Source organism: Andrographis paniculata, unplaced genomic scaffold (genome assembly GCF_009805555.1).
Source record: "Andrographis paniculata isolate CXL003 unplaced genomic scaffold, ASM980555v1 Contig55END, whole genome shotgun sequence".
Taxonomy (NCBI): Eukaryota; Viridiplantae; Streptophyta; class Magnoliopsida; order Lamiales; family Acanthaceae; genus Andrographis; species Andrographis paniculata.
In genome coordinates this window covers 3282335-3306813 of record NW_026137590.1, presented here as the reverse complement: position 1 = coordinate 3306813, position 24479 = coordinate 3282335, and the positions used below count along the sequence as shown (strand labels likewise).

Here is a 24479-nt window from a genome sequence, read left to right as displayed (position 1 = left end):
ATAATGGCTACTTTGATCCGACATTAATGTGATTGACATAGAAGATTGATAAAATACATTAAAGGATTGGATAGCAAAATTTTCATGTAGCTCATAAGGTTATATAGTATACATTTATCCAAATGAGAGATTGATGAATTAAAACTTAAATTGTGGGTTAAATCTAATCTATTTGGGCTACCAGTCAAATTAAACATATTAAGTGATCTATTAAATTTTTTGGATTTAAAATGTATTTAGTAAGTGCGGGTCTCCTATGTTAAAAAACCTGGTAAGTTATTAATTTGGTGATGAAGCAAATTAATAATAAGGGATAATATATTAGGATTGTGATTCCAAGTCTAGACATAACATCTATTACTTTTCACATCTCACATCATGGAAGTAACGACATAAATCTAGTGTTTTCTCAAGAGGGGTTGCATCATAGGCTTGAAGAATTCGTACACCCGAATCCAACTACGTTATTTGAATCAGGTCAAATTTATATACTTAATTTTCTTATCTCAATTACAAAATGATAGATCTTGAGTTTAGGGTTTAATTCCTAATAACTTCCAAACAATTGGTCTTGAAAATTCATTCAACATTATATCAACGTACAATAACGCAAAGTGTGTGCGAAGGAAAACAAAGAAACAAATACAATAGAGTGTCGCAGTAAAATACCTCTAACATCATTCAAGAAGATAAACTTCCATCCATGAAGATGCACGCTGACAGTAGTAAGTCCGTATCCTCAACGTGATCGTTTTCATCGCCCACTGGATTTCACCAACGCCTTTACCTACCACACACAAACAGTCCTGTTAAAGCTGAAGAAATTGAGAAAGTTCCATTAAATTCTGCTATACTTCTAAATGAGGAGCCAAACTAATGAGCTGCAGCCTTGTTAGCAAATCTTCATCTTTGTTAACAAACGACCACAATGCTTGAACCAATCCTAGTTCTTTCATTATCCTACAATTAAAAGTGAATATGTATATGTAAATGTAAATATACATAGGCAAGTTCCCCGGGTACATACCACCAATATGCAATAAATACTAACCATAAACATAAAAATGAGAAGAAATTTGATAATAGAATTGGCAACGAAAATTTAACAGAATACAGAGTTCATGGAATATAAGACAACAAGGGCAAGTAATCCTTAACGTAGGTAGACTTCATGGCAGGCTTAAGATTGTCTGCTTTATAGTCCTCCATCTGCACTTTGTGTCAGCATATGATATTGGCATCATTCTCCTATCACTTGTGAACTTTGTCCTTAATCAATGATTGAGTGATTTTGTCATTAGAATCATCCAGAATTTGAAAGAATAATATGCTCTTAAAGATTATCGGTATTTTGATATTTATATATAAATTGCTTTTACTGTAATAGAAAATCATCAATACATTGGAAAAGATGATAATGATAAAATAAATACATTAAATTGGACCAGATGAATATTATTATTATAAAATTAAAACTGTAGGCACCGAGGTCGGCGCCTCACTTCTATTTTTACTTTGTAAATAAGAATTGTATATTGGGAAGCACTAATATCCGTACCTTATATATATCTATATATATATATTAACTGAAAAGATAGGCACTGAAGGTGCTGCCTCACTTCAATAAAAAAGAAGGTTATATATTGTAAGGTGCGATTTTAGTGCCTTTAATAATTGTTTTTTAAATTAAAAAAATTAGACATTTGGATTGAAATTCTCTGAGGTAAAAAATATTTAAGTTCAATTTTGATTAAATTTGATAAAGAGTTACACTCCTTACTTTTCATTTATATTTACTTTTGACTCTCTATTACCCATTTTATCTTTGAAATTACAATACAATATAACGAATGTTATATGTACTTTCATTAATTTATACAAACCTACGTTATCTAACTATGTACTTTAAAATTATCCCGTTGTACAAAGAAAATTTCAGAAAATATGTTTGAAAATTTTATTTATGTACTGAAATCAGTTAAAAATATTTAAACAAAAAAGAAAAAAAAAGCAACGATTCCATATTGTGAATGGGCTTATTTCTTTTAAACCCATGATCTCCCATTTAGCCCCTTGCTCCCGAAGGACCCTCGCCAAAGTAATCACCACTGAACCTTCCCGCAGAAACCTTTGCCACCGTTGAGAGTCTCCCCTCGCCACCAAAACCTCCAATCCCGATCAACATGTCGAAAAAGACCTCCTCCCCAAAGCGGAGTTTAAAAAGTAAGTTAAAGTTTATATTTTTGGTATATCAATTCTTTTGAGTTTGTTGTATGCTCGGATATTTTTTTCTTTTGTGCCTAGGTTGGATTTGTACATGCCTCAGTGTCGGGCCATTTCACTTTAGTATTATATCACACTATCAGATCAAATAGAAGTTATTTTTATGTCTTTAAAATTTTAAATGATCTTTTTGTGTATAGAATTACTTTCATTTTAATTTTTGTAGATTTACATGTTTAGTAAAATGATTGAGATATGGGGTTGGCGGAGTCAGAGGCGGAACCAGACAAGGATGAAAGGGAGGGCTAATTTTTAAAATTTTGAAACGATCATCATCTATTTTTATCTAATAATTTTATCAATGGAGTCATCATATTTCGAAAATCTTACAAAATATCAATCTACATTGACAACTGCATGTTACAAGATGAATTTTGTATTATATGAAATTGATAAATAATAAAAACATTTATTTAAAAAAAAAGCTGTTAAAAATATCATTTCCTGTGCATTTGGTTGAGAAATTTTTGAAGATTTTTTTAATTATTATTTATTACTTTTTTGTTCATATTTATTTTTATATTATCAAATAATTATTATGATATAAATTTTTTTATTATTCAAAATTTAAATTTTCACATGAATATTCTATCAATTTTTTGCAATTTTTTAATTTATTTATTATTTTTTATATTATATATTATAAAATAAAAACAAAAAATTAAAATTTATAAGGGGGTGGGATGGGGGAGGGGGGGGAGCCCCCCCTCGCCCCTACATACATCCGCCCCTGGGGAGTTCCTTTTTTTAAAAAATTAAAAAAAAAAAAAAACCGTAGGCATAGTTTTCTATTGTGAAGTGACGTTTTAAGTACTGAACGTGTTTGACGATATCTCTATTATGGTGTTGGTTGTAAATGTATCTATTTTGTCGATTAGTAAAAATTTTGTTCGATTTTTATATTGTTAGTGAATGCCTCCAATTACCTTTGGTGCGCCTTGATTTTTAATTTATATGCCTCTTTAAAAATATTTATTACCTACGTAATTATGTCAAAAATTTAAATTGATGTTCTGTATACTCATGAAAATATCCCTTTAGTTTAAATGATAGCAAACCCGAGAAAAAATACAAAGAGCTTACCTCCAGGTTTATTATATCTTTCTTCTATGTAAAGTTGGGTAATGTAAAAAGGCTAGGATGAACGAATGCAGAAGTTTGTTTTTTTTTCCAATATCTTATATGCAACCATAAACAATCAAGTTCTAATTTTTTTTGTTCGTACACTGTACATACAAGTCGATGGTGCATAAGTTGTTGGATATTCATTTGTCCATTTATTTTTAATCAATCAATAAAGAATAGTATCTGGTCTTTCCCGTCATTATTGTTCGTCGTATTTATCTATCTAATTCTGTAGTTAGTAGAAATGTCACTTCCAATAACAGGAAATCAAACAATCTTGAAATATGGTAGTTGGTGTTATATTATACGAATATTTAAATTGTACATATATTATATGAATGGTCGAATTGTACATATATTATAAAGTGTAAGCATGAGCATTTCAGTATCTTTAATGAGTACATATACATATTTTTCAGGCTTATTACATAATATAATGAGTTTATAAGTAAAAACTAAGATAGATAATAGTATGACTGGAGTATTTATCATGCATATAGATATATATATATATATTGTTGTTATACAAGTGTATAAAAATATATATCATGTTGTCTCCTTAAAGAATTTTGATTTACTGATTTCTAGCGACATCCCGATAAATATAGTCATTTACTAGCAATAAAATGCATTTATCACTAAGTATTACGACAAAAGCACAAAATTCTAGTGATCTTTTCTAAATAGAGATGACAAGAACCTTTAAAAGCGATACAATATTATCTTAAGGTGAGTAATTAGACAAATGACTATAAAACCTCTATACTGACTACTTAATGCATAAAGTTAAAACACAATGTAAAATATATATATATATACTTCGTACAATCTAAATACTAATCCCATACACACACACACATATATATATATATTAAATGATTTAGTGTTTAAATTTAAGGTTTTAGTCTTTCATATTTTTGGGGTTCAAATCATATATTTTATAGAAAACATACTTGTTATGTATAAGTAAATATACCGATGACTGCCTAACATCTCTTAAACCATTGATTATACTTAGATTATCCAAACAACCCTTTTGGTCCATAGAGGGTATATGTATACTAAAAACGAGCATTTATAAACCTTTCATAGGAATATCGATTATATTTCGGGGTATATACTATATTAACATGGGTTTTTTTAATACTAACGAATGTATAGAAAATATAATTCAGCATATATACAATATTGATGGACATATTTCTCCTTTGATTAAGGTTATATTGGTGCAGAATAGATTGAGTCCCTTAAACTTGTTTGATTCTTATATTTTCAATGTCATCTCAGTCAATATATTGTCAGTGGCTTTTGTATAAACTTATGCAACTACGCTATTGATTATAGGTTTCAATGACCTCATTTAGTAATTATTGATTGAATAGTTACATATTGTCCAACTTTATGTATATTTTATCATTTGTACTAGAAGAATATATGTACATATGTATATGGAAGATAATTTGGTACTTGTGTTCAATATTTACATACTCTAGTGGAATAAGAAGATATGGATAAGTGATTTTAGTTCACATTTAACATAATTCGATGATAAAACACCTTAATCAATCTAATGGCAGTGTTATTTTTTCACCATAACCCTAACATATAGTTACATCCATCGAAACATTCTTGTTGTGTACATACATACCCGTCTCTAGCAACTTTATACCTACAAAATATGATAATACCTCTATAGTCAATGACGAAACATGTAAGTTTAGGCCCTATACCCCAAATGATGATATTAGTTTCTTTATTTTACTAATTTACATACTTTTGAATTGTTTGAATGTTCTCGTACTAAGGAACCGGGTTTATGAGTAACTTTGTACATATTCGACGTATAATGAGAAAATATGTACTCACCAAATTATCTTGAAAGTACTGATAGATACATTTCATGTACACACCAATGTCTAATATATTTCTCATAGTGTGAGAAGGTTCAATATGTCACATTTGTAACATTTGTTTCATATATCTTCTAACACATTTCTTCTTGTTGGGAGTTTCTTCATTCACTCGAAAATGTTTGCACGGAAAATCACAATACAAATAATATTATACATCATAATTTATGCACTAACTTCAAAATATATGTTACTATGCTTCACCACATAATATGTTATGTTATACCTATCTTAAGTGACATTCTCATCCACCCTTAAATACATGGTTAGGTGATCTCATAAGTCATTTGAGAAATATCAATTGATGCACACTAACATTTGAAAAAGTGGGGTGATGAATTCATTTTGTAGCCATCTGATCTAGCTACAATCAATGATAAATTCTTGATATAGATACTTAAATACCCTTGTTCATAAAAATTATATTTGATACAAATTTGAATGCTTTCATACAAAAGTATGCAACATTTTAATTAGATACGTATACTTTTGGTCATAATAAATATATCACAAGCACGTAAGAACATACTCGTACTTTTATTGTAACAACTCTATCAAAACTACTCCATACCCGTATAAATAAATAGGATTTATGATAATATAATTTTTGTTAAACGATGAGGGTACACTATGGGTAATTTTATACAATAATGAGCACTTAGGGGATATAAAAAAAACCTCAAGCGTTACGTAGAATTTAACAAGCAAATATCCTATGTAATGTACTATCATTGTTAATAAGTATTTCTACTGGTCATATATTTGATATAGCTGCAATAACCTAAAATGTATTTTCGTTGTGAATTCACATATCTTTAGTTTCTACTTGGGAAGTATTAGTTTGGACTGATATGTCTCTCGTTATAATAGTTGTATACACTCAGTAATATACAAGGAATATTATTTAATTTTAAAATTATTCAATAGTAGTCTTGTGCATAAATCTACGTTCAATGTACAATTTTCTTAAAAAGAAGAGAAAAATTCATCAACGAGAAACACTAGAAATACCTACGATAATACCATCTTTACTTTATCGGTTGTGTCCTAGATGACCACATCGACCATATTTTTTAAGCAATGACCTTATTGAGCGCACCTAACTATTTCATGAATCGCCTATATTGTTATTTATTATTCTCTAATGAGTTTCTAGGAATAGATAATTCACACAACACTGGAGCTTCAATTGTGCAATGAAGTTTCAAGCAACTGACATGGCGTCCACAACAGACATTATATGCTGCTAAAAATCCTTATGTAGGGAGCCATAACCGGATTTGCTGAAAACATAGGTCCATTGTTTCTTGTTGTGAATTAGATATCTTTGCATTACTTATAAGAAAACTAATTATTGTTCTGTACATATGATAATAAATGGAATATATATTCTACACATACCCGAGTGCGGAAGTTGTCCACTAGATTTCAAAGATAGTATGTGTAGTGGGCTTCGGGGAATACAACGGGAATGGACTATAGAAGTCCCGAGTGTCTATCCAATAAAAGTTGTATTCTCTTTAATTAAATTGACCATCAATGTGACTAAATAGATGTTAACTATCAGAAAAAACATTCCTAGTTTTCATCATTTTCGGCATACACAACTGCATAACAACGAGATTTTAACATTATTTAATGTGCAAATACATGAAATAAATACCAAGATTTATAGATGAGTATTCGTAATATATATCAACAAAATCAGGGTATTTGCAAACAAATACAATATACAATATCAGACAACATGAATATAAAATTAATAAATATAGGTATACTACACGAAAAAATATATCACGTGAAAATATCCACTCATACTAGAATGAAATTGCAACAACGCCACAAAGTTTTTTTTCCCAATACATACCACCCTAGAAAATGTCATAATGAATGTAAAAACTAGCAACTATTGCAACCATAAATAAAAAAAATACAATATCTTCTTTAACTAAACAAGGACATCAATTGATCATATGAATTACTTTCAAGAATACAGTTACTTATAATATAAAATAATGGTGAAAATTATCAATCATACATGAGTTCCGATCTTCATCTTCAACTAAACTTGGGTAGGATTAGTCGTAGGCCCTAACAATACCACCCTAATCAATCAACAAAATTATTGCACTAGAAGAATACCCGAAATCAAACCTCCACCTCATCGGTTTCTCCTTTGCGTGAAATAACCCTAAAAATTGGTATTTGAATTCTCTATCGATCACAAAATTCTTCGTTCAAGTGAAACCGAACACTAGACACGTCTTTCTTCGTGCGAAATATCAGAATTAATAAATTGAATTTTGGGGTAAAGACGAGAAAATTTTAAAATGAGATAGGGATAAAGAGTTAATGGCAATGGGTTTTCAAAAGAGGGGAGTACGATATGTACAAATAATATTTGGGAATTGAATCTAAATATGGAAATTGAGGGAGGTATTTATTTCAAATTGTCCTTACAAAATTTTTAGGTGCAAATTGATTTTGTTTGGAAGTGAAGTTTGAGGAGAAAACTCAAATGGGTTTTTTTGTTTTTGTGATTTTTTTTTTTTTTTTTAGAAGATGAGAATTCTATTAGAAGTTGGACACTTCTGTTATAGTAGCTTTTTTGGTGTTGGCCACTGTATTTGCTTTAAGAGTATAAACAATGATCTGCCTGAAAAATCACAAATATTACTTACATGTCAATTAGTGACAAAATTTACTTTAATACATAATGGCATTATACGAATTTTATTGTTTGGGCCTGGCAGGATAGATGGTGTTTTGTGTTTTTGGTTTCTAAAACTACTCAATTGTGTATTTCTTTAGTTGAAACAAAAAATAAAAAATAAAAAAATAAAAAAATAAAAAAGCCTCACAAATTATAGCTAGCCTTTATATCTTATCCATTGTATATGCTCTAAGTACCAGGCCTTGAAAAGTTATGGGTCAAACTCAACAATATCATAATTTATATATAGAAGGTAAAACACATATGAAAAGTCTAAATTTCATAAGGTAACTAAAAATCTGGAAATTAAGGTTTCGGCCGCTATGACAGCGTCTCTTGCTGTTGCTGGAATCACAAATCAAATGTATGCAGCACTTCTTATTCCTACCACATATATATATATATATATATATCTAAACTCAATGTTTTTTATTTATTTATTTTGTATGTAATTAGTTCTAATTAATCCCATAGGTCAGGAAGAGAACCAAAAGTTGAGAATAGATTTTCTTCCTGGGTGAAAGGTTGGATGTTGTTGTCCATCATCCCAAAGCTCCCATCTGCCCAGTCAATACCACTGTATAAGTCCTGTTTAGGATCCGCCGCGATTTGGGTTAGGGATTCGGATCCGGGTTCGGGTAGGGCCAGGGGTACGGGTGGGGGGGGCTGGTCGATAATGTAGCTGTAGTTGCAGTCGTTGTATTCGTTCTCCAATAGCGCACGCATTGTCATCTCCACTCCCTGCAGGCCATCAATGGATTTAGGCATTACTGGTTCAGAGTCTTCCAGCAAATGGCGTTCGATTTCAGTCAGCGCCGCGGCCGTGCTATGGCTATAGGTGTTGTCGTATTTGTATGCATTGTTCTCCAATTGTGCATATGATAATCCATCAGTCTGTGTAGCAGCAGTAGTAGTAGTAATGCCAATGTTCATGTTCATGTTCAGGTTAGTCATGCTTGTGTTCGCCCCCATGGGAAGATTTACCGCGCCTTCGTTCCATATGGTTGGTGCGTGAATGTTCGCGTTTATTGTAGTATCTTCACTTGTGTATGGGAAGCCAAAACCTGGTGAAGAAGTGAAGAAATTAACTAAGATAAAATTAGCTTTTGATTGAATCACATATAGAGCTCGACAACCTGATACGAACCCGACACGAAAGAATTGAGTTTGGGTTAAGAATTTTGACCCGATTATGTATACGGGTTGACACAAACCCGACACGATAATAAACGGGTCGGGTTAGGGTTGAGACTATCAACTCGAACCCGACCCGACAACCCGATTATAATATATTAATATTAGTTACTATATTTATTATATATGTAAAATAATTCTAATTTGATAATTAATCTACGTATTAATTTAAATTAAGTTCAATTTTAAATAATCTAAACTAATATACTATGCACATTACATTAGAGCCGACAAAAACTAACATAACATGATAATTCTACAAAAATAATTGGATTTGAATCAAAGAATTTGACTTAATTATGTATACGGGTCAACACAAATCCAACACAAATCCACACGATAATAAACGGATCAATATGAACCCGAAACGATAATAAATGAGTCGGGTTAGGATTGAGTGATTTAACTAGTTTAAAGTATTCTAACCGACATGACTCGACCAATTGCTAGGTCTAATCATATATACATATATATATATGCAAGAAATCGAGATATAAAATTTATTACCTGTTCCATTGAGTAGGGGATTTGGACATGGAATCATAGTTGCTTGATTTTGTGCTTGTTGCGATGATCCTGAATTGTATAGGTCCGTAGCAAAAGGTGGTTGTTCAGCGTATCCATTGGTGATCCCCGAGTTGGAATAAGAGGATCCATTGAATCTGCTGAAGTTGTTGTTGCTCGGGGATTGGAATGGTTTGCGACTTAATGCATAGAGGCGTTCGTCGCATAGTAAGAGCTTCTCATAATGCCGGTCGAATACTCCGGGAGGGAAGCTCACACTGTGTTTCCTATCAGCAAATGTATTTTAGAGAATAATACATCATTTAAATATAATTACTCATATTTTTCAATAAAAATATATTATTATTTTTTAAAAAAAAATGTATTTGCATTTTTCAATAACATATTTTTGCCCAAACCACATCAAAATTCTCAATAATAATTTTATAAATTTTCAACAATTAAGAACAAAAATATACTATTTGTAAAACTCTAAAAAAATAGAACCAAAATTAGTCTACAATATTTTACATTTACTTGCATGTGTTTTTATTATGTTTAGTGTCTTCAAAAACCCTTGGTAGAGCAAAGAAAAAGTGAAATAGAAGAGTAAGATACTTGTAAAAAGTTAATTTTGAATATTTTTCAAGTTAGTTTCAATAAAGTAAAATTTTTTTGTAAATCCTTTCATATTATGATGCAAGAATGTGCTTGATTTGAAATAATCATTACAGAATTACTATTTCCAAAGACCATTTTTAACTTTTTAATAATAAGTTATAATCAAACCCTTTTGAAGATTTTTATTTTATCTTTTGTGTTCTTGCTCTGAAGAGGACTAAATTCACAAAATTTGACAATAATATATTCCTAAAGGTAATATTTCTCCGTCCACCAAAATTATGCCCATTTTCTTTTTATTTTACATAAATAGTTAGCATACTTTTATTAAACGGACGGAGGGAATAGTAGAGTATTTTAAAACAATAATTTTGTAATAACTATTTTCACTCATGCACGTATTTGCATCGTAGTCTAAATATATTATACATTGACATACCTAAAGCGTGAGGCTTGATCGCCGGTGAAATCATCCGAATGATGCCAAATAGTGTGCTTCCTTGGCTGTGGATCTGCCTCCCTATAGAACAATGGCGGCCTATCGAGCTGCACAAAATGTCAAGGATAAATACCTTTACATAAAATAACAAAATCGCTAGACAGCCAAACCTCAATCTCAAGAGTCGCCGGCATGCCAGGTTGCATTACAGTGCGGATGCTCGTTATTTCCGACCAAAGCATTTCCATCTTACTCTTCAAACATCCATCCAAAATCTCCCAAACGATTTTCCTTTTAGCATAGTACAATTTTGCTGTTAACTCACCTTCATACCTAGAAAATCTCTGGAAAAAAAAAAAGAAAAAAAAAAACATACAATGATTCAACAATATTATAAAACATGAGTTTGTTTCTTCGGGTTTAGATTCGAAAAAAAAATGGATTTAGGTTTTGTATTTAAATAATATATGATAGAATATTTTATAAGACAAAAATATATTTTTTTAAGAGACGCGGACTGCAAATAATAAAATTTGAATTTTTTATTAAAGAAACACACCCTTAATCCACCGTATTAAAAAAAAAAAAAATTAAATAGGAATCAATGTTAATAATTCCCTTAAATAAAATAAAAAGTTAATAATCAACATAAACACATACTTGCCATTCTCCAATGACTATAGAAGCCATGGGGAAGTTAGAAGCCTTCAATGACTTGTCTAAGAAAGATGTCGATCGGGTGTTAGATATTTTCGATCTCTTAATCCTATGCTCATTTGAATCCTTATTTGGTCGATCATTCGACAATCGAGCCTCCAATAAGCTTAGAAATGAAGGAGAAATGGTGAGCTTCAAACCTAGCGGTCCGGACTTTATAGAAGCCGTGGTGTCTTCGACAATTTCCTATAATCCAACACCAAAAAACAACAACAAAATAAAAGCCTCCCATAGATTAAACTAAGTACAAGAAATCAATAACCAAACAAATAAGCATAGATTTTTTCAATACATTTATTAACACATTTTTTTTCTATACCCTAAACCCTAACATAAAATCAAACAATCAAAATGTATACAAACAAACATATATACATTTATACATATATACATATACTTACACACATCAGCCATGCAGACAAAAGTTGGTAGAAGAGATCATACACACTAGAGATCTCCCCCTAAAAAAAAAAAAAAAAAACATTCTAGAGAGAGAAAGAGATGAAGAACCTGAATAGCAGTAGAAATTGTAGATGAAGCTGCTGGTGCAGGACTAGGTCCAGTAGCAATGGTGGAATTCTGTAGAGGCTCAGTAAAGCCTACAAGAGGATCCTGAACGACGTCGTTATGAAGGTACTCAGATATAAGCCCTTCCCCGTCATCATCTATAAAAATCATTTCAATCTTTTCACTCTCACACCTCATTTTTATCTTTCTCTTCCAAAAGAAGAAATTTTCACCAGAGAAACCAATGCAGAGAGGAATTTATTTTTATGAACTGAAGGATTGATATATATATATATAGAGAGAGAGAGAGAGAGAGAGAGAGAGAGAGAGAGAAGAGAGAGAGAGAGAGATGTATGTATAGTGTATGTATATATGTGCAGATGAGACTGAAAAATCTTTAAGGTGAAAAAGTGGAAGAATAAAGCTGATGGAAAAATTAATACACCAATCATAATAATTAAAAGAGTTGGTTGATATTTTATCAATTAAATTGAAGGGACTTTTATTCAGAGGATTCGGTTTTTTATTTTATTTTATTTTATTATTATTTTATTATTTTTTTTTGAAAAATGCTATAAAATTTGGAATATTGTACTTAGATACAATTTTTACTATTGAATAATTGCATTGAGAGTTTTAAAATAGGTCTATCATTTTTTTTGTTGGGATATTTGAGGAATAATTGATACTTGAATATACTAATTTTAGTTAAATTATTTGGGTTAATAATAATTGTGAGCCTTATATAATTTGTAGTCCGCATGTAATATATTGTAATAACATAGCGAGAACTTTTTTTTAAAAGGTGTTACTATATTTTCCGCAAATTTCAGATTCGAAAATAATAAATACGTTTCAAAGGTCAACATTGCGGACTTGTAACGTTCGTTTCTAAATTATTTTTAAATTAAGGGATAAAGATTACAAATATTATAACGATAATATGATTATATGAACATTAATACAGATTGTCTTAATATTATAGTCGACAAATAATATTCGATAAGATATTGCTTACGATAATATAATTCTACTACCATGTATAATAATAATAATAATAATAATAATAATAATAATAATAATAATAATAATAATAATAATAATGTGTGTTTATTTAGTATTTTACTTTGAATTATTTTTTATGTAAAGTATATTAAATCGTGTTATTAATATAAATAATAATATTTTGTGTTGAATATTGATTTTTGTAAAATATATATATTATATATATTAAAAAATTGTGTCAAATAAAAAGAAAAATTGTTGGATCAACAAACTCATATATATATATATATATATTCATATATAAATATATATATATTATTGAGATGCATTTATTTATACTCAATCTGCTATATTTATGTTCTTATTAATTTATTTTCCACTTTTTTCAATCTCTTTATTTATTGTTTTCAACGCTCTGCCAAATGAGTTCTGCTGAAAACGATTACGGAAGTTAGTTTATAGGTATTTATTAGGAAGAAAAAAAAAAAAAAAAAAGGAAAAAAGAAAATGTAAACTATAAATTTTATAGCTCATATAAACAATTTATCAAAAAATAATAATAAAAAAATAGAAAAAAAAAATCATTACCCCACCAAAAACTATTTCAATTTCATTTAGAATTTGGTTGAATGAGAATATAAATTTATATTTTGACATTTTCAAAATGAAATAGTTTTAACAAAATGGTTATTACACCCTTATAACCAAAAAACTTATGACAACACATTCTATTTTTATTACTGTTATTTTGTGTAACAGAATTTTCTACTTTAATTTATGGTGGATAATTTGTATTATAATTAAATATAAATATGTTAAAATGTAGAATATGAATAGTGTTTGTTAAATCTTATAAAACATTTTGGATCTATTTGTTTGTCGATTTTTGGATATTGTTTTTTTTTTGTTTTTAATAATTATATGTTAGAAGGGGTTGAAAATAAACGATTAACTTATTTTGATAAGCTGTTATTTGTTACTTGGTTCGATTAACTAGTTTACACTACAAGAAATTATCAATTTTGTAACGAGATTTTTTCGTTCCAAAATTCACTTTTTCTGTTAATAACGATATTAGAGACGGAATTAGAGATGGAATTACGTTAGCTACGTGAACTTTAGGAACGGAATTCCGTTACAAATATATTATTTTTTTGTAGTGAATTTGATTAGTTGAATATATTAGATACTTATAATAAATATTTGATAAAATAGTTATTTGTTATTAGTTATTTATACAAAAAAATTACCATTAAGGATATGTTATATTCTATATTTAAAATATTTAGTTGTATTCTTTAGGTGAATATAATTTTTAAATTTTTTATTATACTAATTATTGAAAATTTGAAAGTATTATTGAAATATTTAATTTTGTTATTTTTAGATATTTCTGTAATAAAATTAATATATTTTTATTGAGAAATATAAAAAAAAAAATATTATTATTAGAAATCATGTGAAAATGTAAAAGAACAAATCCTTTGTATATTATTTTTTATTATGTTAGTTTTTAATCATTTAATTTTTTGAAGTGAATTGATATAATTTTAAGTAAATTTATTCTAATATATTTATTTGTAATAAAAAGTAATGTGATAAGATATATATATATATATATAAACTAATAATATTTTTATTTTGTATTTATTTTGACAGATTAAAATATTTAATAAGTTAAATATTTTACATATAAAAAAAAAAACTAATTTCAATTACTTTAAATAACAGTATCAATTATGATAACACATACTATTTTTATTACGTTTCAAAATGTTACACAAATTATTTTTTTAGAGGATTATGTGCAATATTTTTTAAAATACGATATAGTCTTATACAATTTTTAAGAAATTTTATACAATATTTTCTAAAATACAAAAGAATCTTATCTAATTTTTTAATTATAAAAAAGTATTGTGCAAACGTTTCAAATAGCAAGTGAATTATAAACAATCTTACCCTCAAATAAAAATATAAATATAAATAATAAATATATATATATTGCTAGATTGTATTATATTATAATTTAAATAAAATATAAATATAAATTTTATTTTACAAACATTATATTTATAAAATTAAATACAAAGATACAGATATTATTATTTATAGTAATATGTAAAATTAAAAATAATATATATTTTTAATTATAAATAAATAATTAAATAAACCGAACAAATCCTTCTCAATAGAACTGACAATTGGTAGATTGGTGTATGATTGAATTTCTTAAATGAGGGAATTATCACACACAATTCTAACCCAAATGGTTTATTACCATGTCACCTTTATATTGATCCATATATATAATTTGGTCGAATTTTTTTACTTGAATCCAATTGTTTTGTGTTGAATTCGTATTGAGTTGTCGTATTGTATTAGATTAAAATTATTTTACATATATAATTAATTAATTAATTAAAATTAATATATTTAATCAGATTATTGTATCGGAGTTGAATTGAAGGCCTCAATCTTAATATGATTTGTTTATTATCGTATCAAACTTATGTTTATCAGTATATATAATTAAGTCGAAATTATTGATCCAAATCTAAGTATTTTGTGTGGGATTAGTTTTTGTCAACTCTCTTATCCATTCACCCCCACACTTTCTTTCCTTTCCCGTTCTTCTTCCTTCTTACTCTTCTTTTTACTACGCTCAATCTTTCTTTTCTTTTTTCCTTTTACATCTCCTGATTCTTCTTTTTTTTCATCATTTTCTCTTCTTCTCTCTTTTCCTTCTTCTTATTCCCCTCTTCTTTCTCCTTCTTGTACTTGCGACACTGATGTGGCTGCCCCTAGAACCTGCTCAAGTATTTGGTTTGTTTCTTTTCGTTTTTACCTTATTTTTCTTGCTCTTTTGTTATCTCTTTACTCCAGTGTTTTAATGATCAGGGTGCGTTTCTTTTGATGAGTTTGGAAAAAATTTGATTTAAGTTTGATATAAAAATAATATTTGATGAGATATTTTGTGAGAGAAAAAATGTATTTTTTTCGGAAAACGCAAAGTCCAAATAGTAAAATTTGATAAAATTATGCTAAAGAAACATACTAAGACTAAAATTATTTTTATCACTTTTTTTTTGTTTTAGCTATTTTTTTCTTCAGCCCAGCTGATAGTCTGCCGCCACCGGTCCTTTCGCCGTTTCAGTTGTTTTTGGTTGGTTGATCAAATGCTATTCTCCGGAAACTTTTCCGGTTGCGAATAAGAAAGAAAAATTAAAAAAAGATGTTAAAAAGTAATTTTTTTATGATAAAAGTGCAACCTAGTAGTAGGATAGTAAGGTTTTTAGGTGGGTTTTTGCGTAGTAATATTACCGTAGAAAACTTGCAAAAACCCACAAACAAACACGGCTTTGGGTTCGTTTAATTTTGGCCCCAAAATAAAATTAGGACTATTCAATTAATAAAATTTTTAATAAAAATATTTTTTTTTTTCATAAAATATTATATTAATTAATTACTTAAATCAAAATTCAAATTAAGAATTCACCGTTTGTTTATTTGATTTTGATTTGAAATTGAGGTTTTCAGTTAAATTTTTTATTTAAATATTTTGATATAATATTTTGAAAAAGTTGGACTAAAATTCTTATTAGAAAAATTCACCTGCAATTCAATCCCCATTGTAAATCAATTGGACTGCAGTCCCTACTTTATGGATTAAGTATATTATAACTCTGTTTTTTGTATATCTCAATCACCGTTGTATACATAACAGGTACTTACCATTGTTTAATAAATATGTATAATTTTCTAATATATACCTACTTTACCTTCCATTCTACCCCATTACAATCTTACATACTTCTATTTAAACTCTTTGTACCCTTTTTAGTGAATTTTTTTTTAAAAAAAGAAAAAAAATTACTCAAGATTTTGAGGTTGAGGCAAGAAACCTCTAATAACTCCCTTCAACTCATTTTAAACTTTACAGCTTCCATATTTAGGCAAACCGACGCTCTTGAACCTTCCGACGATCAAGCAGTGACAGATCTGTCCATCAAAATAGTGAGTAGAACAGCTAACCCGCCGTGATCCCCTAAGACTAGTTTGAAAAAGTAAGTGCTTGTTCAGACCTTTTTCGATTTTGATTTTGTTGACATTAGAATTTTATATCGTAGTTTATTCGATTGTTTGGGGTGGAAGCCTTGGTCCCGTGTTTGTATGCCTTGGTTCGGTGTTGAAGAGCCCTGGATGGTCTGTGTTGTGTTTGTTCACCGAGTTTGAAATCATTTGAACTTTTTCCTATGTAAATCGGGTTTGCTGTTTTATTTTAGCATCGATTTTGGGTGATTTTATTTGCTTTATGTGTGATTTTTGTTAATTTTGGATATGTATATTTTATTTAGTTACTCGGAGTTGCATATTTTAGTTTTTTTGTTTGATTGTTCGGTAATTAGTCATATTTGTGGGTTTGCAAATATGATATTATTAGGTACCCCGAGTTTCATTTGTTTGGTCTAATTTGCTAAGTAATATACTTGTAAGAGACGATTTTATACTCGGAAAGTCTTATTACGTACTCCTGATAAATTCGGATAAACTTTTAACTAAATTGGAGATTTGGGTAATGTAGACTTATGATATTGATTTATAGACCTAGAAAGGAATACAAATCGGTAATCAACCGCTTTGCATTACGATTTTTCCAAAACGAGGTGGAGAAACTTAAGAAACAGAAGTTGGACGAACACATCAAAGCCATCAAAATGACTCTGTTCGGCCATTTTTTGGACTGCCTAAAGATGAAGCTTGTGGCTCCGCCTTCTTGCCCTCATTAATAACTTCAATTCGGAGTCTATGTCGTTCAAGATTGGCGCTACCATTGAGCTACCATTTGAAGCTGAGGAATATTATATAGTCTTAGGACTACATGCGAATGGAGTTTACATGACGGACAATACATCAATTGAAAGTAAATGCTTTGTTCAAATATTTGGGGGCAAGCCGCATTCCGTGACCCGTGAGAGGTGTTGCTGAAGTTGCAGGAGGCTCTAGCGTAGGGGCTGGAGCATTTATCCGTTGCTGATGTTGCCCGTCTCTTTAATTTTTTGGTTTTTACAAATATTTTATTTTGTACTGCGAATTATTTCAATACCATTCTTTTTGTTACTGTATGTGGATGACCTGACTGCGATTGGTGACTATGCATGGGGACCTGAAAGTCACTGGTATCTCTTGAAGTCTATAAGCGATTTTAAGTCCAGAAAAAGCCATCTGACAGGTTGCATAGTTGGTTTATTGGTAAGGAATGTAATGTCAAATTTGTTAATTTATTCTACTTATTTCTGGATATTGCATAATAGGTCTATTGCTATTATTTTTTGAAGTAATTGGACTACTATTATTTGCAGGCCTAGTTTAACGAACGTGTCCTAGTCCTGGAGAAGACAAGGTGCCTACCGAAGGTACCACAGTTCTTTCAGTGGCTAAACAACGTAGGTCCGATCTCCAGGGTTGTTGCAATGACTGAATTATCATATTTGAAGAGGATGGATATTCAAGACTTTTATCGAATAGAAACGGAAGAGAAGTTTGTCCGTGCAATCTACCATGCTTCAGAGGTAAATGCATTATCCAATGTTGTGACCATTGTAACTAAATAAAATAAATTTCCTCTATGATGTGTTTAATGAATGATGTACGAAGTATTTAAAGAAATAACGGTGTTGAAGGTAGAGTTATGAAGAAAGGATGTTGCAATCGCCAAACTTACTCGTAAGCTGTAAAGAACTAGATTTGGGGATTCCGAGAAGGACAGTAAAGACAAGGGTGCAGATAAGGGTGATGGTGATGATGATGAGTCTAACGCAGAGGATGAGGAGACAGTAGAGCGGAAGGATGATGAGGAAGAGAAAAACCCCTGTTCCGAGGAGGACAAAAATAATGAGGCGATAGGGGACAACATACATTCTGATGAGTCATGGAAGAAGACAGATGAGAAACAACTAGAGGAGGATTAGACGGATGAGAAGAAATAGGCAACGAAGTACTAAGAGGAGGAGAAGTAGTCGGAAGAGGACCTCGACGAGGTGGTGAAAGAGCAAGTCGACACCGAGCGGCGAAGTAAAAGAAAAATGGACACCTTTTTGGGCCAAAATGATTCGGTAAAGGAGTCGGACAATGAAGGAATCAGTAGCTTACAGGATTTTAACCAACTAATGGTCATTGTATCATACATTGCGCCTCATGAGGTAAAGGTATATTAATCAATATAATCAAGTACATTATTGAATGATTATTTGCTCTGTTGGAATCGTAGCCGGCCAAGGAGTCCGCTAGTTATAATTCTGATAGGGTAGTTGATTCCTCGATCGTACTTGCTGTAATGGCACGTATGGATCGGAAGAGGAAAAAAGAACTTGAATTTGTGACACCCCCTGTATCAATACCATCGCGGAGGAGAAAAACCAGAAAAACTCGGAAGACTAAAGGCAAGTCAGCAGCCACCGACGTAAAGAAGTAGGTACATAGTGTGATTTAAATACTTTGGTTGGTATCTTACATACCTAGGTTTATTGAGGTAATACTTCTACAGTGAATACAGAACCTACAATAACATTATTATTTCTATTTTTTGGTTTAGGAATCGTTTGTTATTGGGGAGGACGGGGAGTCCAAAAGTACTTCTGGAGCAGATGTCAAAGCTAAAAAGTGGGAGACGTCAAGAAAAAATGGATTGTGGAAAGGGCACACTGTCCGACGACGAGAAGATTATCGTTGAGCATTTTCTCGCGTTCTTCGTCATTCGGTATATACCATTCACAATAAGGGTGTGTTATATCTTTCTCGATTGGTTGGTTTTTATGTTTACATTTATCATTTTGTAGGGAAAATGTATGAGAGAATTGTGTCGTGTTATAGACCTGCTTTTTGACCAAGCTATCAAGGGTGAGGTAATTGATGCCAACCTACAGTATTTGTGCAGCACCGAATTCCGGTTTCAGCACAACACAACAGTGCATTGTGGTTGTTTGCCGTGGTTTGTATCGGTGATTTTCTTGATTGGATTTTTTACGGTTAATATTTACAACTGCATTCCTATTGTGACAACATCTAATCAACTATGTTAATTCCAAGTTATTACTTAGTAATACAATTCAAACACCGTAAAAACAACATGAGACTTGGTTTATATTCAAATCACAACCATACATGTTGAAATCATTTATGTATATACCCTATGTAATCCATTGAGTACCTAGAACATAATGGTAATATACGTCAGTTACGATTATATATGCCCTGGTAATATGTGGTTGAGAATCGGTCGCTTCCCTTGAATTATTCATTTCAACATGGTGTGCATGAATGAGTTCAACCGTGGCACCACTTCCCAGACACCCCGAAGTGAATGGGAAGGTAAACAACATGTATTTACTATTGATGGTTAAAAAAGTCTTCAATAACTAGTTTTTAGTTGTATGATATATGTACGTGGTTAGTATGGCGGGTTTAAAACAAGGCAAACTGTTTTGTACATGCCTCAATCCATCACTAGGATACTTGCATAATGCATATATGTGCCTCTAGTATTAATGTATCTAACATTATAATAGCAAAATAATTTTTTGACTTGTGGAATTCTGATACATAGTTGTGATGTGTAAACAGTGGTTGTACTTAGCGTTGTGATGTGTAAGAGACGGGCATAAAGTGACTAGTATAATTCCAAGAGATTGATTAATACTGTGGAAATGAAAAAATATTATATTAATCATTCGTTTCTACAGACCTGCATCATCAAGTGCCTCAGTACATTAAAATATACTTGTAAAATATACTTACAAACCTCCACGACTTCCCTACATACCCACGCAAGAGAGCTACAAACCACTTACATTGTACCCATTGATTACATACCTATTGTATTAATATGTACTTTTGGACACCCAAAAAATATACAGAGAAAGAAAAGTTCACTGATCTACTCAATACTTATAACTTCTTCTATTATGCCTGAGACGGCCACAACGACCACATTTTCGTGATTGCTTTACCTGTTGGGACTCGAACCTTCGCTTCTTTGGCCGGCTAGATTGAACGGATGGTGGAAGAAGGTGAATTGGGTCCGCCTAAACTTCAACAATCATGTCCATATCGTGCGTCGGTACTGGATTTATTGGTTCCTAATACATTTTTCTGTAGCATTCAATCTGAAAGTAAAGATCACATAAATCATAAATTGACATATTACTTTTTCAATGCAAGCACAGGTATGCTTGTGGGCAGTCTGAATATTTTTCATTCCCTACATGAGCATTGTTGCACCTTCAAATCGAATGCATATCTTTCATTAGAATATGTCACCTCGAATAATGTTCTAGAGGATGAGTTGCACTACAGCCGTCGTGGGGCCATGTATGACAGTGCCAACTTGCTCTTTTGTTTCGAACAAAGTCTCACATGCATTACCTTCGACTTTTCGTGTCGTTCATTCATCATTACCATCACTTGCCTTCTAATGGAATCCATCATCCCAACAAATGGCATTGACCTCATGGATCTCACCCAAATATTCCATGACTCAGCAATGGTATTATTTATTTTTCCTCAACGAGTGTTTTTGAATAGTAAATTTTCCCAATATTCTAGATGTGATTGAGTAATGAAGTCCCGGGCCAACTGCATCGATTCGATCACAAAAGTAATATGATTCTCGAAATCTCTCCTCAGCGGAGCATAGACGGATTTTTTTTAAGACAGTCGTCCATCGTTTCTTATTATGCATTGGGTATCTCCGCATAACCTAAAAAAAAAAAAAAGCCATTTCCTAGCCAATCGTACGTATTGATGTTCATTATAAATAAATATTGGTGTATACATACCTGGGTACAAAATTTGTCCACTAGGTGTTGAAAATAGTACGCATGGTGTGCTCCTGAAAAGACACACGGGATTGACTTTAGTAAACTCGAGTGCCTATCCAAGAAGAATGGATATTCTTTTCAATCCGTGCGACCCTCACATTCTAAAATAGATCGCAGTTTCTAGCAAAACCACTTTCAATTTTCATCATTTTTCGTTGACACCGCTGCAAGTCACCAAACAAGAACATGAATAACTACAAACAATTCCAGCATATTAGGGTTCATCAGTGCCCAAAAAGAGCACACCGGAATGCTCTGAGGCTATTTGAAACAACATTGCAGGTATCTATTTAACAAGATATAGATCACATGCAAAATAGCACTCACAAATAGTTAAAATGGAATACTACACCCAATGTTTTCTAAGGGTAAATGTTAACCTAATATACGGAATGTAGCTCAGAAGAACAACTACACCCAACACTATCAAATTACATACCAGAAAATGCTAAAGTAAACATCCCGTCATCCCCATCCACTGCTATAGCACTCAACAAACATCCTTTGTGTTTGTTTTTTTATATATATCCTATCAAGAAAGAGTAGGGGCCTGCAACCCTTTAAAAAAACCAGCCGGAAAGAACCTAAGCAAATAAAAAGACACTAGAAACGCTTGGTTGCTTGCTTCACTTTTTAATCTATAATACTTACCGGATTTGACTCATGAAGTGCACGATAGTACCATGGAAGATGCGAGAAGCTATCCTAACCTCCACCATTAATTGTCCTTATCGCATTCTCCTTGCCTCGCGATGTTTTGTGATATTTAACGTCAATCTCATTATTGGTTTGGATATGCTCCCGGATGTCTGATGCCTTATCGGGAGCATAGAGCGTATCTTATCTTTGTAAACTTCATAAATTAAGTTCACATCGGCTCTTGGATGATCTCTTGATTGCAATTAACTCAGACTGCATGTGTGTTGCAAATTGCACTTACGGACCTCGAAGGAAGCATCACGAGCATGGAATGATGCATAAATACGCCAACCACAATCTTTGTCAATGAACACCGCAATAATTTTGATTGAAATATTTCTGAGTGGCAATAGAATAATTCTTCAATAACTTTCTAAACTCTTGAGGTCCTTTAAATGTCTGACCTTCCCCGACAATGCATTTTTGCATTCAAATTAGAACTAGTACTTTCGTCGGGAATAAAGATGCCACATGTTCCATCTTCATTCAATCCCGAGCATTCAAGCTCGAATCTGAATTACAAATACAGAAATATGAATGATAATTCTGTCAGGTATAAATAATTTCACTTCTATATGGTAATAAAACTTTCTTCGTAAAAAAAAAAAGGCATGGGTACCCATCTTACTCAACCGATTATGTACACAGTGTACACGGTTATCTATCATGTCATCCAGGGTACTTAAAAGAGCAATTACATCTATTCACCACAACAAACTAGATGATGCAGTAAATGCCACGGGCTACAAAATTTTAGTGCATCGATCATGGTACAACTAGCTAAACCGGATTGCTAAAAGATAGTGAAGTTGGTGTGTAAAGAATGAGTAAACATCTTTAAACACCTTCAAGACATTACATCCCCGCTACACATCTTTACAATCTCTTTGACGGTTTGTACTGCACTGTGATACTAAAAAATCGTGGAGGTGAATACTTACTACCTACAAACAACATCGAAATAAAACACCAGGGTGTTGTTGTATGCCAATATCATGAAAGAATTATTGCTAGTGTAACCGATAAACAAAAGGTAAGTAGCTTCTTACCAACCTTACATATTGAAATTCAAGGATAACTAAAAGTTTGTATATAAATAACGTACTTTTAAATGTGTTGAACATGAATATATAAATGCTTACAAGTCGCATTTGTGCATATGGCACAACTGTGTCTGCATTTTACAAATAAATCGATTAAATATATGTACAAAGACTAGTTAACTATAAAAGATGAGTAACGTACATGCGTCCAACCATGCTTCGGGGAGGCACGCTCTGTTGCTCGCTGCTACACCATGCATTCATTCCACAAACATTACCTTTAACAAGATATGCATTCTCCACATATTGGCGACATCATCATCACACAATAACGTCACATAGATTTTCTGAATAGGTGCAATATATTGGAGTTTTACTGCCTTAACACTCACCTTCTTCCATCTTTTTTATAGATCCTGTAAGATCCTAAACATGGTGCCCTTTTCTAAACCAATTACATGATGCTCACCTTCGTACGAATAAATAATTAATAATTTTTCGGACTATTTTGCTTCATGTCCATCCTAACTTATCAATCCAACAGATGTATCAACTATGTTAAGTCATATAAGCGATTCAACAATCTTACACAGAATACACTAAATCATATGTTCTTATAGAATTCTAGTAATGTAATCATCCTCAAATAGCAACAAATTACCCAATTCACCCGATAGCAACAAAATTCATTATCAAAATCACCCAAAAATTTCCCACTTCACAAAACTCATATTTCATCTATAAATTCCTACTAGTTTAGCACGAAGAAACATTTTTCCCAAAATAATAATTTTCTTACTAATCCAAACGCTACTGATACAATACTAACCTTGCCAATAT

The 24479-nt window shown here is 31.2% G+C and overlaps 1 protein-coding gene across 1 annotated transcript; it reads left to right on the top strand.

The window, feature by feature from the left end:
* The first annotated feature begins 18492 nt into the window (after positions 1-18492).
* Positions 18493-18990, top strand: LOC127256084 (uncharacterized). Its single transcript, XM_051281915.1, has 2 exons — positions 18493-18591; positions 18784-18990. The coding sequence occupies exons 1-2, from the start codon at positions 18493-18495 to the stop codon at positions 18988-18990; spliced, it is 306 nt and encodes a 101-aa protein (XP_051137872.1).
* Positions 18991-24479: the final 5489 nt, after the last annotated feature.